The 15566-nt window shown below is 35.3% G+C and overlaps 1 protein-coding gene across 5 annotated transcripts in view; it reads left to right on the forward strand.

Moving 5' to 3' along the window:
• SYT1 (synaptotagmin I) overlaps window positions 1-15566 on the forward strand; it is a 605454-nt gene that overhangs the window by 347493 nt on the left and 242395 nt on the right. For all 5 annotated transcript variants that reach the window (XM_011946952.1, XM_011946949.1, XM_011946954.1 and 2 more), the window contains one exon: window positions 12205-12387. In XM_011946952.1, the coding sequence (XP_011802342.1) occupies window positions 12222-12387 (166 nt within the window). In that variant the 5' untranslated portion in view covers window positions 12205-12221. The remainder of the gene's footprint in view (window positions 1-12204; window positions 12388-15566) is intronic.

Genomic DNA, 15566 nt, shown 5'->3' on the forward strand with positions numbered 1-15566 from the left:
CTTTAAGAATCTATTGCTTGTTGAGTTTAGTGTATTAAGAAAGAAGTTTTTCTTTTCTTTCTTTCTTTTTTTTTTTTTTTTTGAAACACAGTCTCTCTTTATTACCCAGACTGCAGTGCAGTGGCGCTATCTCGGCTCACTGCAAGCTCCACCTCCCAGGTTCATACCATTCTCCTGCCTCAACCTCCCAAGTAGCTGGGACTACAGGAACCCGCCACCACGTCTGGCTACATTTTTGTAATTTTAGTGGAGATGGGGTTTCACTGTATTAGCCAGGATGGTCTCGATCTGACCTCGTGATCCTCCCGCCTCGGCCTCCCAATGTGCTGGGATTACAGGTGTGAGCCAGCACGACCGGCCTCCTGTTATAACATTTTTTAAAACACTGTAAAATCCACCTGAAGTTTTTATAATGCATTTGAAAAAAACTCATATATTTTCTTGATTATGAACCTGCCATTCCTACTAAAATCTTGGAAGGCTTTTTAAAGCCAAAAATATTCTACATTATTCAGTGGCACTCTTAAAATAAATGTAGTTTTTGAAACTGCAATGATAAAATATTTTATTTATAGAGAAACGAATGCATAAGTGGATTATCAGCAAAACAATGTTAAACTGTGAATTCATTAATGAATATGTTTTAGTTACAACTCTAATGTACCACATTTTTAAGATTCATATCACTATTGTAGGTGGAAAATTTTCAGGTTTGTATAAAACCTTCTGATTTTCTGTATATTATTATCATAATTCAGTACTTGAATTTTCTCTTGGACATGTTTTGCTTATTTGTTTCCATTCTTTTATTCTCAATAATATAGGTCCAAAGGGGAAAATAACATAGCAATGAATATAGTTTTCACTTGGCTCATGGATTTATTTTTATTTTAGCTAGTTCTTCTGAAATTTATATTGACTACAGTTGCTAAATAACATTGTAATTGATCTTCTGAGAACGAGACACAGTTTATTTAAATTTTTTTAAAGTTTTCCCTTTCCAATACATTATTTATAAACAATACTCATATTTTCTCCTCATTCTTTAGGAAATATGTATTTAATGTACTCTAAGAGACTATTAATTACAAGATGCACCGTTATTTTATATAGCACTAAGAAAGAATGTTGCAAAACAATTTCAAAAATGGTTTCATATGATTTGAATTTCTATTTTGTATTAAAAGATTATTTACTTATTTAGACAGATTTCATTTTGTCACCGTTGTGCACACAAAAACAAAAATAAGAGCAAAATAAATTAGTTAATGAATTTCTCAAATTTCTAAATCTGTTCTCAATGCTCAGATTTGATAACGCTCTTTTTTTCACATACCATTTCTGCAAATATTGCTTTACCGTTGCCTCCAAAATCTTCTAAATTGCTTGACTCTCATTCTGCTAGTTTTGATGGTAAAGCCAATATTAGAAGGTTTCAGATGACAACCCAGATGCAGATCCTTTATTTAAGTCACCTTTGAGTGATTTGTTGACTGGAACATCAATAGGAATAATACCTGTGTTGAGTCTACACTGAGCAAATGACAACTGGGCCTGGCAGGCAGTGATAGTAAGATACCACAGATTTTAAGAAAAATCCCCATTTCAGAGATGTAAAAAATGTGAAAAAAAAATACTGTGAAAGAATGTATTCAGTCGAGTGTTTAATCCATCACTCAACTATCAGTCTCCATGGCATTTTCCTTAGCTTCCATGATAGGATCCCACATCACTCAGTGCTGTCAGTTCTAACAGTCTTCCTTCCATGTACAGTTAGGAATGCAGAGTGAAGAGTTACTGACAAAATTCATCACTTCTGGCTATAAATTCAAATGATCCAGAAACTAACAAGACTAGTGACTCCACACAGTAGGTTTTGTTTCTCACAATACTTTCTTGATTATAAGGTGCAGATACTTAGATCATCATCAAGTGTTAGTATTTGTGGGATACTACATACTGAAACTCAGATCGAGGTGAAAACCAGGCCAACGGAAGTGGAGTAACTGCAAGGATGACATTACACAGTGATCACAGATGTGAGCCCTGGGATCAGATAGCCATACTGGAATCCTGGCTTCACCACTTATTAACTCTGTGACAATGAGCATGTTTATTTTTTTCTCTATGCCTTAGTTTTTCAAAGGTTTTCATAGTTTAAATTTCTAGGGAATGATTCTTATTGGCCCAGCTCACCTTTTCATGCTAAACAGTGTCATTGGCCTCAGTCCAATGAGCTGCCCTTGAATCAGGTACACATTCCTCCTTAAATTTGCTGTGACTATGCTGTAGGGGGTGGTCACACAATGTACATGAGCTCGTTTCCACCTTCAGAGCCGTGAGAACAATTTTACTGAAAAGGAGCTACCGATGGGCACACACTGGATTTCATACTTTGAGTACATCTCCCACCCACCATCTTTAGGATCAAGGGTTACATCCATCTCTCCTCAGAGAAAACAAAGTTTTTTGTTTGTTTTAATTTGATTTGATTTTAGGTTCCAGGATACATGTGCAGAACATGCAGGTTTGTTACATAGGTAAACGTGTGCCATGGTGGTTTACTGCACCCATCAACCCATCACCAAGGTATTAAGCCCCTCATGCATTAGCTGTTTGTCCTGATGCTCTCCCTGCCCCACTGACAAGCCCCGATGTGTGGTTCCCCTCCCTGTGTCCATGTGTACTCATTGTCCAGCTCCCACTTACGAGTGAGAACATGCAGTGAAAAACAAAGCTCGAAAAACAAAACAAAAAAAAGATATAGAGATGTTAAACCAGTTGGGCCAGCTTGGAAATAAATCTAGAAAAATAAAATGACACTTTTTGACACAGGATGTTATTATGATTTTTAAACAATGAAAATTAGGGTTGGATGGGAAAACAGCTGAATTCTTAATATAATATAATATAAAGTCTCCTTCCACCTTTAAGAAAGATGGCTCCTGAGCTTTTGCTCAGCTTGAAGAGACAGGGTTGGTGGGGAACGAACACTGAAGAATTTAGCAAACTAAATTGCCTTACATAAGAAAAAGACAAGAAAGAATTCTCATTAACAATATGAAATTTGCAAGTTGGTAAGTCAGTTTTCCAACCTCTAGAAGTAGGATTAACTAGCTACTTAAACAGTTTAACCCCTGGTTTTTTAACAGAAACATTTTCCTTTTAAGCTATTTGTTCATTTTGAGAAACTTACAGCTGCATCTCTCTGCACTTATCCTATTGAACCCAAATTTCCTAATTCCTGGTCCTATTTGCTACTTCTTCTTCATGCTTTCCCATCTGCTTCCTGGAAATCAGAGTCATGTTCCCAATTACCTATGTCAAGAAGATAACTATGAGTTGTAATTTACCACTATTGGTTTCAGGAGATGCCATTGTGGGGCCATATTTGAGTTTCCATAATGGGAGGAAGGGTCAGCAAGCAGAAATTCATGGGCTGTTTTAATGGTGTGAATTTATATCTTATTCTCCTGTTCTCCAACTCCACACAAAGCATAAAGCTCACTAAATTCTCATTACTTACATCAAGTCTTTAGTACATGATAAGTGAGACCTAACTAAAAATGATTGTTGTTCTCCCATTAGGGAAAAACAATAATCAAAGAAAGAAAAGAAAAAGTTAAGACCAAGGAGAGGTTATAAGAGAAAATGGAGACTGGAGCATTTTGATCAGAGCAAGAGAGAGGCAGACAGGAGAGAGGGATATGAGAAGGAAAGCCAATAGGGCTTCGGAAGCTGCGGAAAAGTTCTGAAGAAGGAAGAGAGAAGACATATAGCACTATAGAGCCAGAAACCAGGGGGAACAGAGACGTTTAAAGGGAATTCTTAGGAAAGACAGCTGGTGAGCATACAATATTTCCTTCTGCTTACATTCTTCCAAAGACACCTTCAGCATAACACCTCTACACACCTCTTCAATGTTTGTATTGTGGGATTTGTGACAACGGGTAAGAATGTTTGTTCTATTCTTAAAGTAAACCTAAGAAGGCCCAGTTATATTCAATTTGCAAAAGCACTATGAGAAATACTTCCTGGAAAGCACACACTTTAAAAAATTCTCCCTACACCTCTGAGGAAATTTTTGTGACTTGTTAAATGGGTAAAATCTGGAGGCAACTAGGTCTATTTTGGGAAAAAGGGAAGAAGAATCCAGACACCTGTGTGTTTTAAGTTAGCCAGACTGCTGTGCTTCCAGTTGTTCCAAGGTCTGAAAAACAACCTTTCATCAGTAGTCCTTTCTTTGGAACTACCGCCGTATAAGTCAGCTCTCCTCCATAGTGACAGCGCTGTACAATCTCTTGCTTCCCTCCTACTTCCCTCAAGAGAAATTATGTTAGAACTAGAGAGAAGATACACCTCAAGCCTGACATTCAAACATCTGCAAACTTGTGGAAGATTTTGATATGCTGCTAGACTTTACTTAACTGCCTAAGGATCTTTGGATTTGGAAAGAATTTAAATGAAAGTTTTGACAGTGGTTCATTTTTTTTTTCCAAAAACTTTTCAGAGTAGGTGTTATAGGTCAGATTCCCTGGGAACCTGCTCTCAATCAGAGGTAGTTTACTAGGAAATGTTCTCCATGTAAGAAACTGAAGGAAGCAGATGTACAGAAGGGGAGAGGCTTGCTGAACTGATATGCCATAGACAACAGGCTTTAGCTGATCCTACAGTGTCCTTCAGAGATGAACTAAATCAAGACCAGCATCCACCACTCATTGCGTGAAGGCTATTCCTGGGTAAGGGGGCTTAACCCTCAGCAAGGCAGCTGCTTTTGGTCAAGGGCAATTTCTTTAGAGTGACTCCTTGACTGTGAGCAATCAGCAGGCAGCACTTCTAGAAGCTGAGGGAAGAGGCTGAAATCCTTATTCTTGAGAGCCACAGGGCATAGGAAGAAGTGAATAAGGCCCTCAGTTATGGATTCTACCTATACCCACAGCAGATCAAGGGAAACTTGGATGGAATAAAATCACTACATTCTGCCCTTTGCCTCAAAACATACTCTAACACCTTCCATAATATCTCCCGGATTCTTTTTAATAATTATTCCAAGAGTTAGTTTCAATATGGGACTTTTCTGCTTTAGAAGAATTTTTTTAGTAATATTTTTTCGACCTTCTCCTGTATGTGATTTAATTTTGTATGTTATTGTTATAAAATACAATACTTAAATAGAGATGGAAGTAATGCTTTGTCTAAAAATCATGATGCTCTTACAGCATAGTAGACTATCTTTCTATGTAATCTGAGAAATCTATATTAATTTGTAGATCTAGAGATAGGTATAATTAAAGTCCTATTAAGAAGAATAATTATAAGGGGACAGAGGGAAGTTGTCATAGCAACCAAAGTCCTGATTTTCCTCATTTTATACCACAAAACTATAAACTATTTTTCATATCTCATTTTTTTTTCATTTTTCATAACTTATTGGTGTACAGGTGGTATTTGGTTACATGAGTAAGTTCCTTAGTGGTGATTTGTGACATTTTGATGCACCCATAGCCCAGGCAGTATACTTTGCACCATATTTGTAGTCTTCTATCTCTCACCCCTCTCCCACTTTTCCCAAGTCCCCAAAGTTCGTTGAATCATTCTTATGCCTTTACATCCTCATAGCTTAGCTCCCACGTATCAGTGAGAACATACAATGCTTGATTTTCCATTCATGAGTTACTTCACTTAGAATCATAGTCTCCAATCTCATCCAGGTTGCTGCAAGTGCCATTAACCCATTCCTTTTCGTGACTGAGTAGTATTCCATCATATAAATATACCGCAGTTTCTTTATCCACTTGTTGATTGATGGGCATTTGGGTTAGTTCCATGATTTTGCAATTGCAAATTGTGCTGCTATAAACATGCTTGTGCAACTATCTTTTTCATATAATGACTTCTTTTCCTCTGGAAAGGTACCCAGTAACGAGATTGCTGGATCAAATTCTAGTTCTAACAAAAGTATAAACTTTAATGATACCTTCATATCTTTTCTACATTGTATTTTAACCAGTGGCCATTTTACATATTTGCTAAATATGTAGCTGCATCATTCATTCTTGAGATTTAGCTTCTGAATTACATTTTAAAGTTGTTTTTTGTTTTTTTGTTTGTTTGTTTTTTGTTTTTTTTTTTTGAAAATCTGGCATTAGGAAATTAAACCTCTTCTGCAAGATCCAGTTTTCCCCAGAATAAAAGTTTTAAAGATTTTTTTCTTTTTATAATTTAAAATAATTCAGGTTTGCAATATATTGAGAATGTAGAAATATAGGGGGAAAGTGGATATTCTTCCACAAGGCTAACACTTTTTAATGCATCTTTCCAGCCTCTTCTCTGCAAATGATTTTTTAAAGAAAAATTGGACACTTTATATGCTGTCTCATAATTTGTGTTTTTACCTAACACTCCCATGTATTTCCAGGTTTATAGATGGCTACCTTTTAGATAATTTTTATAACATCATTTTATAGATCATTATAATTAAGAGGTCTCTCTGTTGGATAATTTCTGGTACTTCTAATATTGTAAATAATGTTACTACAAACATCCTTATATTAAATTGCTTTTATTTCCATTTAAGATTAATTTTTTTTTGAGAATTCCTAGAAGAAAAATGACCCTTTCTAAAGCTTTCAATATGTTCTGTTAGTTTGGTATCTATAAAGTATCCTAATAATCTAGTCTCCTTCCTAATTGCCCAGTTTCTTGTACACTCACCTTCACTATCTATATTTAGCTAGATTTATAAATGAATGTCTTCTCACTGTTATTTTAATTTTCAGTTCTTTATTTGTGAAATTAAATTTTTTAATTTTAGTTTTTGTTCGGAGGGAGACGAGTTTGTATTTCTTTCTTTGAGAATTGTTTGTGCTGCTATTTACAATAGCAAAGACTTGGAACCAACCCAAATGCCCATCGATGATAGAGTGGATAAAGCAAATGTGGCGCATATACACTATGGAATACTATGCAGCCATAAAAAAAGAATGAGTTCATGTCCTTTGCAGGGACATGGATGGAGCTGGAAACCATCATTCTCAGCAAATTAATACAGGAACAGAAACTCAAACACTGCATGTTCTCACTCGTAAGTGGGAGTTGAACAATGAGAACACATGGATATAGGGAGGGAAACATCACACACCAGAGCCTGTCAGGGGTGGGAGGCAAGGGGAGGGAGAGCATTAGGACACATACCTAATGCATGCGGTGCTTAAAACCACCATAGGGCATGTATACCTATGTAACAAACCTACACGTTCCGCACATGTATCCCAGAACTTAAGGTAGAATTAAAAAAAAAAAAGAAAATTGCTTGTGCTGGACTTTCTTTTAGAAGATAATTTAATTTTCTATTCAATAATATTTTTCTTGGTATATTTCAGGATGCTGAATTCCACTTTAACAAACTAAATGACTGTGCCTCTAAAATTAAGCACTATGTTTCCTTTCAGTAAGATGACTTGTGTCTTCCATTTACTGGCAAATAGATTCAAAAGAAAATCATAAATACTTCTTCAGTACTGATTTAATTGTTTAATGATGCTTAAATGTTGTTAGTAGAGTAGACCAGTAGAAGGAACCTTGGATCAGGCTAAATCTGTGTAGGACCAATCACTTAGTCCTGGGGAAGCCGCACTCCAGCTACTTCCGTAAAATAAGATTGAGTTACTTTTCAGGGTTGTAATAGGAATTGAGAATTTTCTCCCTAAATATCAACAACAGTATTTTGGCACAAAGTAGGTGCCTAATAAATGGAATCATTAGTTAGTATTAGCTCCTTTTGATGTTATTTTATATTAATATGTCCTTTATTTTAGTGATTTTTCAAACTACAGGTCTCAAATCATGGGTGGATTGTGAAACTAATGTACACAACTTTGAGATACAACTAGAATTTTTTAGTGATAAAGAACAGAGTAGAATTGAATATATCCAAGTATTTCACAGAAGTGTTTTTATGTGAAATTTCTCTTCAGTATATAATATCTAGGCAGACAGAGTGTGTATACTGGATGACAATGTAAAATAACCTCCTACTATGAGTTGTATCCAAAAACTCCTTCAAAAAACAGGATTACGTTAGATACTTATCTCATAGTTTCCAAGTCTCCTGATACTACAGTGGCTAAGACACCTTGGTTCAAATCCCAACTCCATTAATTACTACTGTATGACTTTAACTGTCTGGGTTTTACTGTATAACCTCCTATGACTTAATTTTCTCACCTATGAAATGGGTGATAATTATTAATGGGAATAATATGAAAAAAACTACTATATGCTTTAATATGTCTAAACCACTTAGCAGGTGCTCAATAACTGTTAGCTTATTTTATGAAGACTGAGTAGAATATCTTTTTTTCTGAATAAGCAAACTGTGTACATAAAAGAATATAAAGTCATCAGGCTGGGAGCCATGGCTCATGCCTGTAATCCCAGAACTTTGAGAGGCAGAAGCAGGCAGACCACTTGAGGTCAGGAGTTTGAGACCAGCCTGGCCAACATGGTGAAACTCCATCTCTACTGAAAATACAAAAATTAGCCAGGTGTGTTGGTGGGTGACTGTAATACTGACTACTCAGGAGGCTGAGGCAGAATTGCTTGAAGCCAAGAGATGGAAGTTGCAGTGAGTAGAGATTGTGCCACTGCACTCCAGCCGGGGCTACAGAGCAATACCCTGTCTCAAAAAAATAAAAAATAAAAAATGAAGTCATCACACTAGCCAGGACTGAATAATCAACTAATTTTATCATCCACAAAATGATGCCTCCTGATAAGCATTTTATTTCCATAAATGTGAATTTTCAAGAACCGAGTAATTATTCTTAGGTTTGCTATTTACAAACAGTATTATCTCTCAAGATATGAAGAAATAAAAATAAAACACTAAGCAATCCCTTAGTCTTTCCTTGTCAATATATTAGATCCTCAATTACCCACTACATTTTTGTATCTTATGATTTTTTTAAATTTCACAGTGGTATGCACTAAGTAAAAAGAACTTTGTCTATATTTCTTACATTTTTTTATTTAAAAAATAAGAAACAATAGGGATAAGATCATTGGCTGGTAAGAGTTAAAAGCTTATAGCTCTTACTTTTTTGACGAACACCTTTCACGGATATTTTATGTCTATAGAGGATTGGTTTGGAAATTATAGAAACATTCTTTGCTTCCTTAAAACAAAAAAGAAGCTGGGTAACTTTAAGAACATTTTCTAAATGTTGGCCCTATTTAGCAAAAGTCTTATTGTTCCTATAGTCTTTTATGTCTTTCAAACTATATGTAGAAATTTTTTATGTCCAAGTATAAGCTGGAGTAAAATGAAAACTATTTAACAACTCAAGAAGTGAAGGAGGATCCAGCTATCAGTACACACAAAGCCTAGAAACAACTGTGTAGCCACTTGGAGGTAGCAGCTGAACATCAGTCTGAATGACCAGCAACAATATCCCACCTCTAGAACTGGACAAAAATTATGCAGAAACGTAGTTGAGTAATATGCCTTTAATGTAATGACAGAGCTATTATACTTAGTTATTTTCATTTAACTCAATCATTTCCTTTAAATTCTACAGTAAGCCATAATTCCTCAAATATCTTCAACCATCCTGTACAGAGATAAGTAATAATGTGTGTCACATCGGTGTTTCTCACAGCAAAGGAACAAATTAATTTTTTGAATACGTACATAATTGTGTGTGTGTGTGTGTGTGTGTTTGTACAATTTTAGTCTGACTGACTCAATGAAATACAAAAGTTAGGACATCATTAACATCAACAGTTTCACCCAAATTGTATCAACAGAGCAAACAATACTTCAAAGTTTTCCAGGGAGATGGGCTCCTAAACTGAACAAAATCAGATAATCAGGAAAAGCTTCTGGGATGTGACTTGAGTTGGAAACAAAAAGTTTCCACATTTCTGGGAGGCCAAGTGCCGTTAGAGATGGATGGATAGATCAATTGAGCCATCAATTGATTGAGCCACTGGTAGTTTGTTCCATTGATCCACTGATCTATGGAACAAACTAATATGCCAGTGGATCAATGGAACAATGGATCAATGGAACCAACTAATATGGCAGACACTATGCTAAATTTTTTGTGTAAATTATTTCATACTCATACAATCCTTACAGATTTGGTCTGGTTATCCTCATTTTACAAATGAAGAAACTGAAAAACAAGATCTGAGCCGATATCTGTCCAATTCTACCCTTTAGGATTATATTAGTAGCTAGTAATGGAAAATTAAAAACTTAAAAAAGAGAACGAGGCCAGATGTGGTGGCTCACACCTGTAATCCGAATACTTGAGAAGGCTGAGACCAGTAGGATCACATGAGCCCAGGAGCTCAAGGCTGCAGTGAGCTATGATCTCGCCAGTGCTCTCCAGCCTAACAACAGAGCAAGACCCTATCTCATAAAAGAGAAAGAGAGAACTAGTCAATTATAAAATAAAAATTCTTATCTATGTGTAGATGTTAGCCTCAGCCATGATCTCCTGGAAGTAGATCCAAAATCTCTGAATTTTGATTAAGGTTTTAATAAAACTCTTATGCATCTGAGATGATTCTATTTTCAATTGTACTTTCACTAAATATGTAAGTATGCATAACTAACTCACACATCATTTGAATTTCTTTTCTTTCCTTTTTTTTTTTTTTTTTTGAGATGGAGTCTCTCTCTGTCACCAGGCTGGAGTGCAGTGGCACAATCTTGGCTCACTGCAACCTCCGCCTCCTGGGTTCAAGCGATTCTCCTGCCTCAGGATACCTGGGATTACAGGTGCCCACCACCACACCCAGCTAATTTTTATATTTTAGTAGAGATGAGGTTTCTTCATGTTGGTCAGGCTGGTCTCGAACTCCTGACCTCAAGTGATCTGCCTGCCTCAGCCTCCCAAAGTGCTGGGATTACAGGAGTCAGCCACCACGCCCAGACTAAATTTCAATTTTTAAAAAATTTTGTTTGCTGATTATCTCCATGTCTTTGCAAATTAAAAGGTTTTTATAAGTTCATCTACTTTCCTGTTGAGAACATGAAATGAATCCTGTCCAGGCCTCTTTACTTCTCTATTTCTGCCCCAAATCATGACATTCTTTCCTCAGAAAGTCTGAAATCTTAAGTCGTGTAGGAGAATTACAAAGTCTGGAATATTTTTAGATTGGAGAATATACATTCATTTCTACTCTCTTAGAATACCTTCCTTACATTTGTACCTTCACGTGTTCTAAGAAAAATCTAGGAAGGGCAGGTTTTAGTTCTTCATATTTCTGAAGGTAGATAAATTATGAAGTCAAATGCCTTGTTAAAGTTTAGGTAGCTAGTGAAGAGGATGAGAACTGATGTCTTCTGAATTCACAGCTAAGATGTTTTTATTGATTATTTTATTAATTATTTTGGCATATTTGGGAGGTAAACAAATACTTTGAACAACTGAATGAATTAATAAAATATTCTAATTAAATAAGCTAAATAAAGTAAAATAACTAAACTTATAAGTTGTGTTTCATTAGCAGCACCTTGATGTATATAATCAACCATGCCACATTTATAGTGACTTAAAAAAATTACCCAACAAGACAAGAAAATTATTGATCAGAGTATTGTTTACAATAAATGTCAGAAAAGTGACTGAGGTCACTTTTTACCATCAATAAATAAGATTCAAGAACCAATTACTGTAATACATTCATAACATCTTAGAGTATCAATATGATGAATGATATTACTTATAACCATTTTTAAAGTCACTAGCATTTTGAGTGCATGTTATTTATCAACATTTCCAATACAAATATTTTCTCTCTATTTTTCACAAAATATTTAAAGTATAGAGCATGTATTTTGTCAAGAATTGTTTCATACACGTTTTGGTAAGATATGGTTTAAAAGTTAAATGTACACAGCAAATAATTGGCTATATAAATAACTAATAAATTTGACAGTATACGTAGTATTGTTGGAATAGGATACTATTGAGTAACTATGTCTGGTCTTTACCTTCTGGGGAAGAGCTCTTCACTCTCTGTGTTTCCATAAATATTTCATGAACCAACACAAAGCGATATGCTAATAATGGACTATTTACCCAGTGAGCAGGTGCCACCTCTGATGTTGTTTCATCTCTGAGATGCCTTTGATGTGGGAGCAGTTAAGCCATTTTGAATTGTTCTGTCTTTGCTTCCCTCCCCTCACAGCTTCACCTGAACCTAAAATGGTGAGCGAGAGTCACCATGAGGCCCTGGCAGCCCCACCGGTCACCACTGTCGCGACTGTTCTGCCAAGCAATGCCACAGAGCCAGCCAGTCCTGGAGAAGGAAAGGAAGATGCCTTTTCTAAGCTGAAGGAGAAGTTTATGAATGAGTTGCATAAAATTCCATGTGAGTATTCTATATTAGTACTTGGGTAAAAATAAGTGGTTGAAAAACACCCCATCCATTGGAAAGAAAGCAGAACTCCTTTTAATATACTATAAATTTACATTTAATTTATTATTATGGGAATGATAGTATCCCGATATAAAATGCAATATTCTTGGAAATGGAATGTTATTTTTGTCTTTAAATATACTTCATAAATGAAAATCCAGTTTATAAAAAATGTCTGCAGCTTATATTTAATATAGGTAGGTTCTTTTCTTCGATGTCTGTTTCTCTCAAGAATATTAATGTTTATGGGTTCTGTTGTATTTATTTTGGATTTGCATTTATGAAATTATTTCATTGCAAAGACTGTTTCTGAACAATAGTTAAAGTTTGCTTTCTCAATATCGCAAGTTTGATTTTCTGTCACTCATTTGTCATCATTTAAAAATCTTATTGTTATTTTTTAAAGTTTCTTTATTGTCATTTAAAAAAAACTGGACCTAAGTTTATTTGGATAAGTATAGTACTAAGTCTAATCAGTGACATTTAATTTTTTAATTTTATTTTTACATTGACAGATAAAATCATACTGTTGTACAACATGGTAGCTATCATTAATAATATATCTATGGGCCGGGCGCGGTGGCTCAAGCCTGTAATCCCAGCACTTTGGGAGGCCGAGACGGGCGGATCACGAGGTCAGGAGATCGAGACCATCCTGGCTAACCCGGTGAAACCCCGTCTCTACTAAAAAATACAAAAAACTAGCTGGGCGAGGTGGTGAGCGCCTGTAGTCCCAGCTACTCGGGAGGCTGAGGCAGGAGAATGGCATAAACTTGGGAGGCGGAGCTTGCAGTGAGCGGAGATCCAGCCACTGCACTCCAGCCTGGGTGACAGAGCAAGACTCCGTCTCAAAACAAACAAAAAAAATATATCTATGATGTATTCCAGAAAAATATTAAGAGAATGAATATAAAGTGTTCTCACCACAAAAATAACTATGTGAGATTATGCATATGTCAATTAACAGGATTCAGTTATTCCACAAGGTATCAAAATATGTTGCAGACAGTAAACATCATGTTGTACAAAAGATCTCTCAAACTTATTTCTCCTCTCTAACTGAAATGTATTCTTAGACCAACATCTCTCCCCAATTGCCACCTCCCCTCAATCACCACAGCCACTGGTAACCACCATTTTACTCTCCACTTCTATGAGATCAACTTTTTTAGATTTCACATATGAGTGAGATCATGTAGTATTTGTGTTTCTGTGCCTGGATTATTTCACTTAACAAGGTTCACCAGGCTCATTCATGTTGTCATGAATGCCAGGATTTCATTTTTTATAGCTGAATGGTATCTCTCAAGTGGATGTACCACAACCCATTCATCCACTGATAGACACTTGGGTTGATTCTATATCTTGGCTATTGTGAAAAATGCTGCAACAAACATGGGAGTGCAGATATCTGTTTGTCACATTGATTTCATTTCTTTGGATACATACTTGGTAGTAAGATTGCTGGATCATATGGTAGTTCTAGTTTTAATTTTTAAAGAAACTTCCATACTATTTTCCATAGTGGTTGTACTAATTTACATCCCCACCAACAGTATGCAGGGGTTCCCTTTTTTCCATATCCTTGCCAACACTTATATTTGATTTTTTGATACCAGCCATTCTAATAGGGTTGAGTTGATATTTCATTGTGACTTTAATTTGCATTGCCTTAATAATTAGTGATATTGAGAATTTTTTTCATATTTCTGTTGACCATTTAAATGTCTTCTTTTGAGAAATGTCTAGTCAGGTCGTTTGTCCTTCTTTTGATTGGGTTATTTGTTTTCTTGCTGTTTGAGGTCCTTATATATTTTGGATATTAACCCCTTATCAGGTGTATAGTTTGCAAATATTTTTTCCCCTTCTGTAGATTGTCCCTTTATTTTGTTGATTGTTTCCTCTCCTGTGCAGAAGCTATTGAGTTTGATATAATCCCATTTATCTGTTTGCTTTTATTAACGGTACTTTTTGGGTCATATCCAAAAAGTTGTTGCCAAGACCATATCATAGAGCTTTTATCCTGTGTTTTATTCTAGATTCATAATTTTGAATCCTATATTTAAATCTTTAATTCAGTTTAGTTGATTTTTGTATATGTTGTGAGATATAGTTTCATTCTTATGCATGTGGATATCCAGTTTTCCCAACACCATTTACTAAAGAGACTGCTCTTTCTCTATTGTGGGTTTTTTGCTCTTTTGTTGAAAGTGAGTTGGCAGTAAATGTGTAGATTTCTTTCTGAGTTCTCTATTCTGTTTCATTGTCTACGTGTCTGTTTTCATTCTTGTACCATGCTGTTCTGGTTACTATAGCTCTATAGTATAAAACTATAACCCTGTAGTATATTTTGAATTCAGTTAGTGTGATACCTCCAGAAATGTTATTTTTGCTCAAGATTGCTTTGGCTATTTAGGGATTTGTGTGGTTCCATACAGATTTTAAGATTGATTTTCTATTTCTGTGAAGAATGTAATTGATATTTTGTAGTACCTTTGTCTGGCATTGCTACCAGGGCTTTGCTGGCTTTGTAAAATGAGTTTGGAAGTATTCCTTCTTCCATTTTTGGAAGAGTTGGGGAAGAAATGGTATTAGTTCTTCAAGTGTTTCATAGAGATTAGCAGTGAAGATATAAGGTCTTCACTTATGGGAGACTTTTTACTACTGATTCAATCCTTTTGCTCATTACTGATCTATTAAGATATTATATTTCTTCATAATTCAATCTTGATAGGTTGTATGTATCAGTGAATGTATCCATGTTTTCTTGGTTATCCAATTTGTTAGTATATAGTTGTTCATAAGAGTCCCATGAGCCTTTGTATTTCTATTGTATCAGTTGCAATATCTCCTTTTTTGTTTCTTATTTATTTGAGTGTTCTCTCTTTTTTCTCTTAGTCTTGCTAAAGATTTGTCAATTTTGTTTAACTTTTCAAAAACCCAGTTTTGTTTATCTCAGTTTTGTTGATCTTTTCTGTTGTTTCTGTAGTCTCTATTTCATTTCTTTCTGCTCTGATCTTTATTGTTTCCTTCTTTTACTAAATTTGAGCTTAGTTTGTCTTTGTTTTTCTAATTTCTTGAGGTTCAACATTAGGCTATTTATATAAGATTTTTCTTCTTTTTGTGAAATA

Source organism: Colobus angolensis, unplaced genomic scaffold, assembly GCF_000951035.1.
Source record: "Colobus angolensis palliatus isolate OR3802 unplaced genomic scaffold, Cang.pa_1.0 Scaffold256, whole genome shotgun sequence".
Classification (NCBI taxonomy): Eukaryota; Metazoa; Chordata; class Mammalia; order Primates; family Cercopithecidae; genus Colobus; species Colobus angolensis.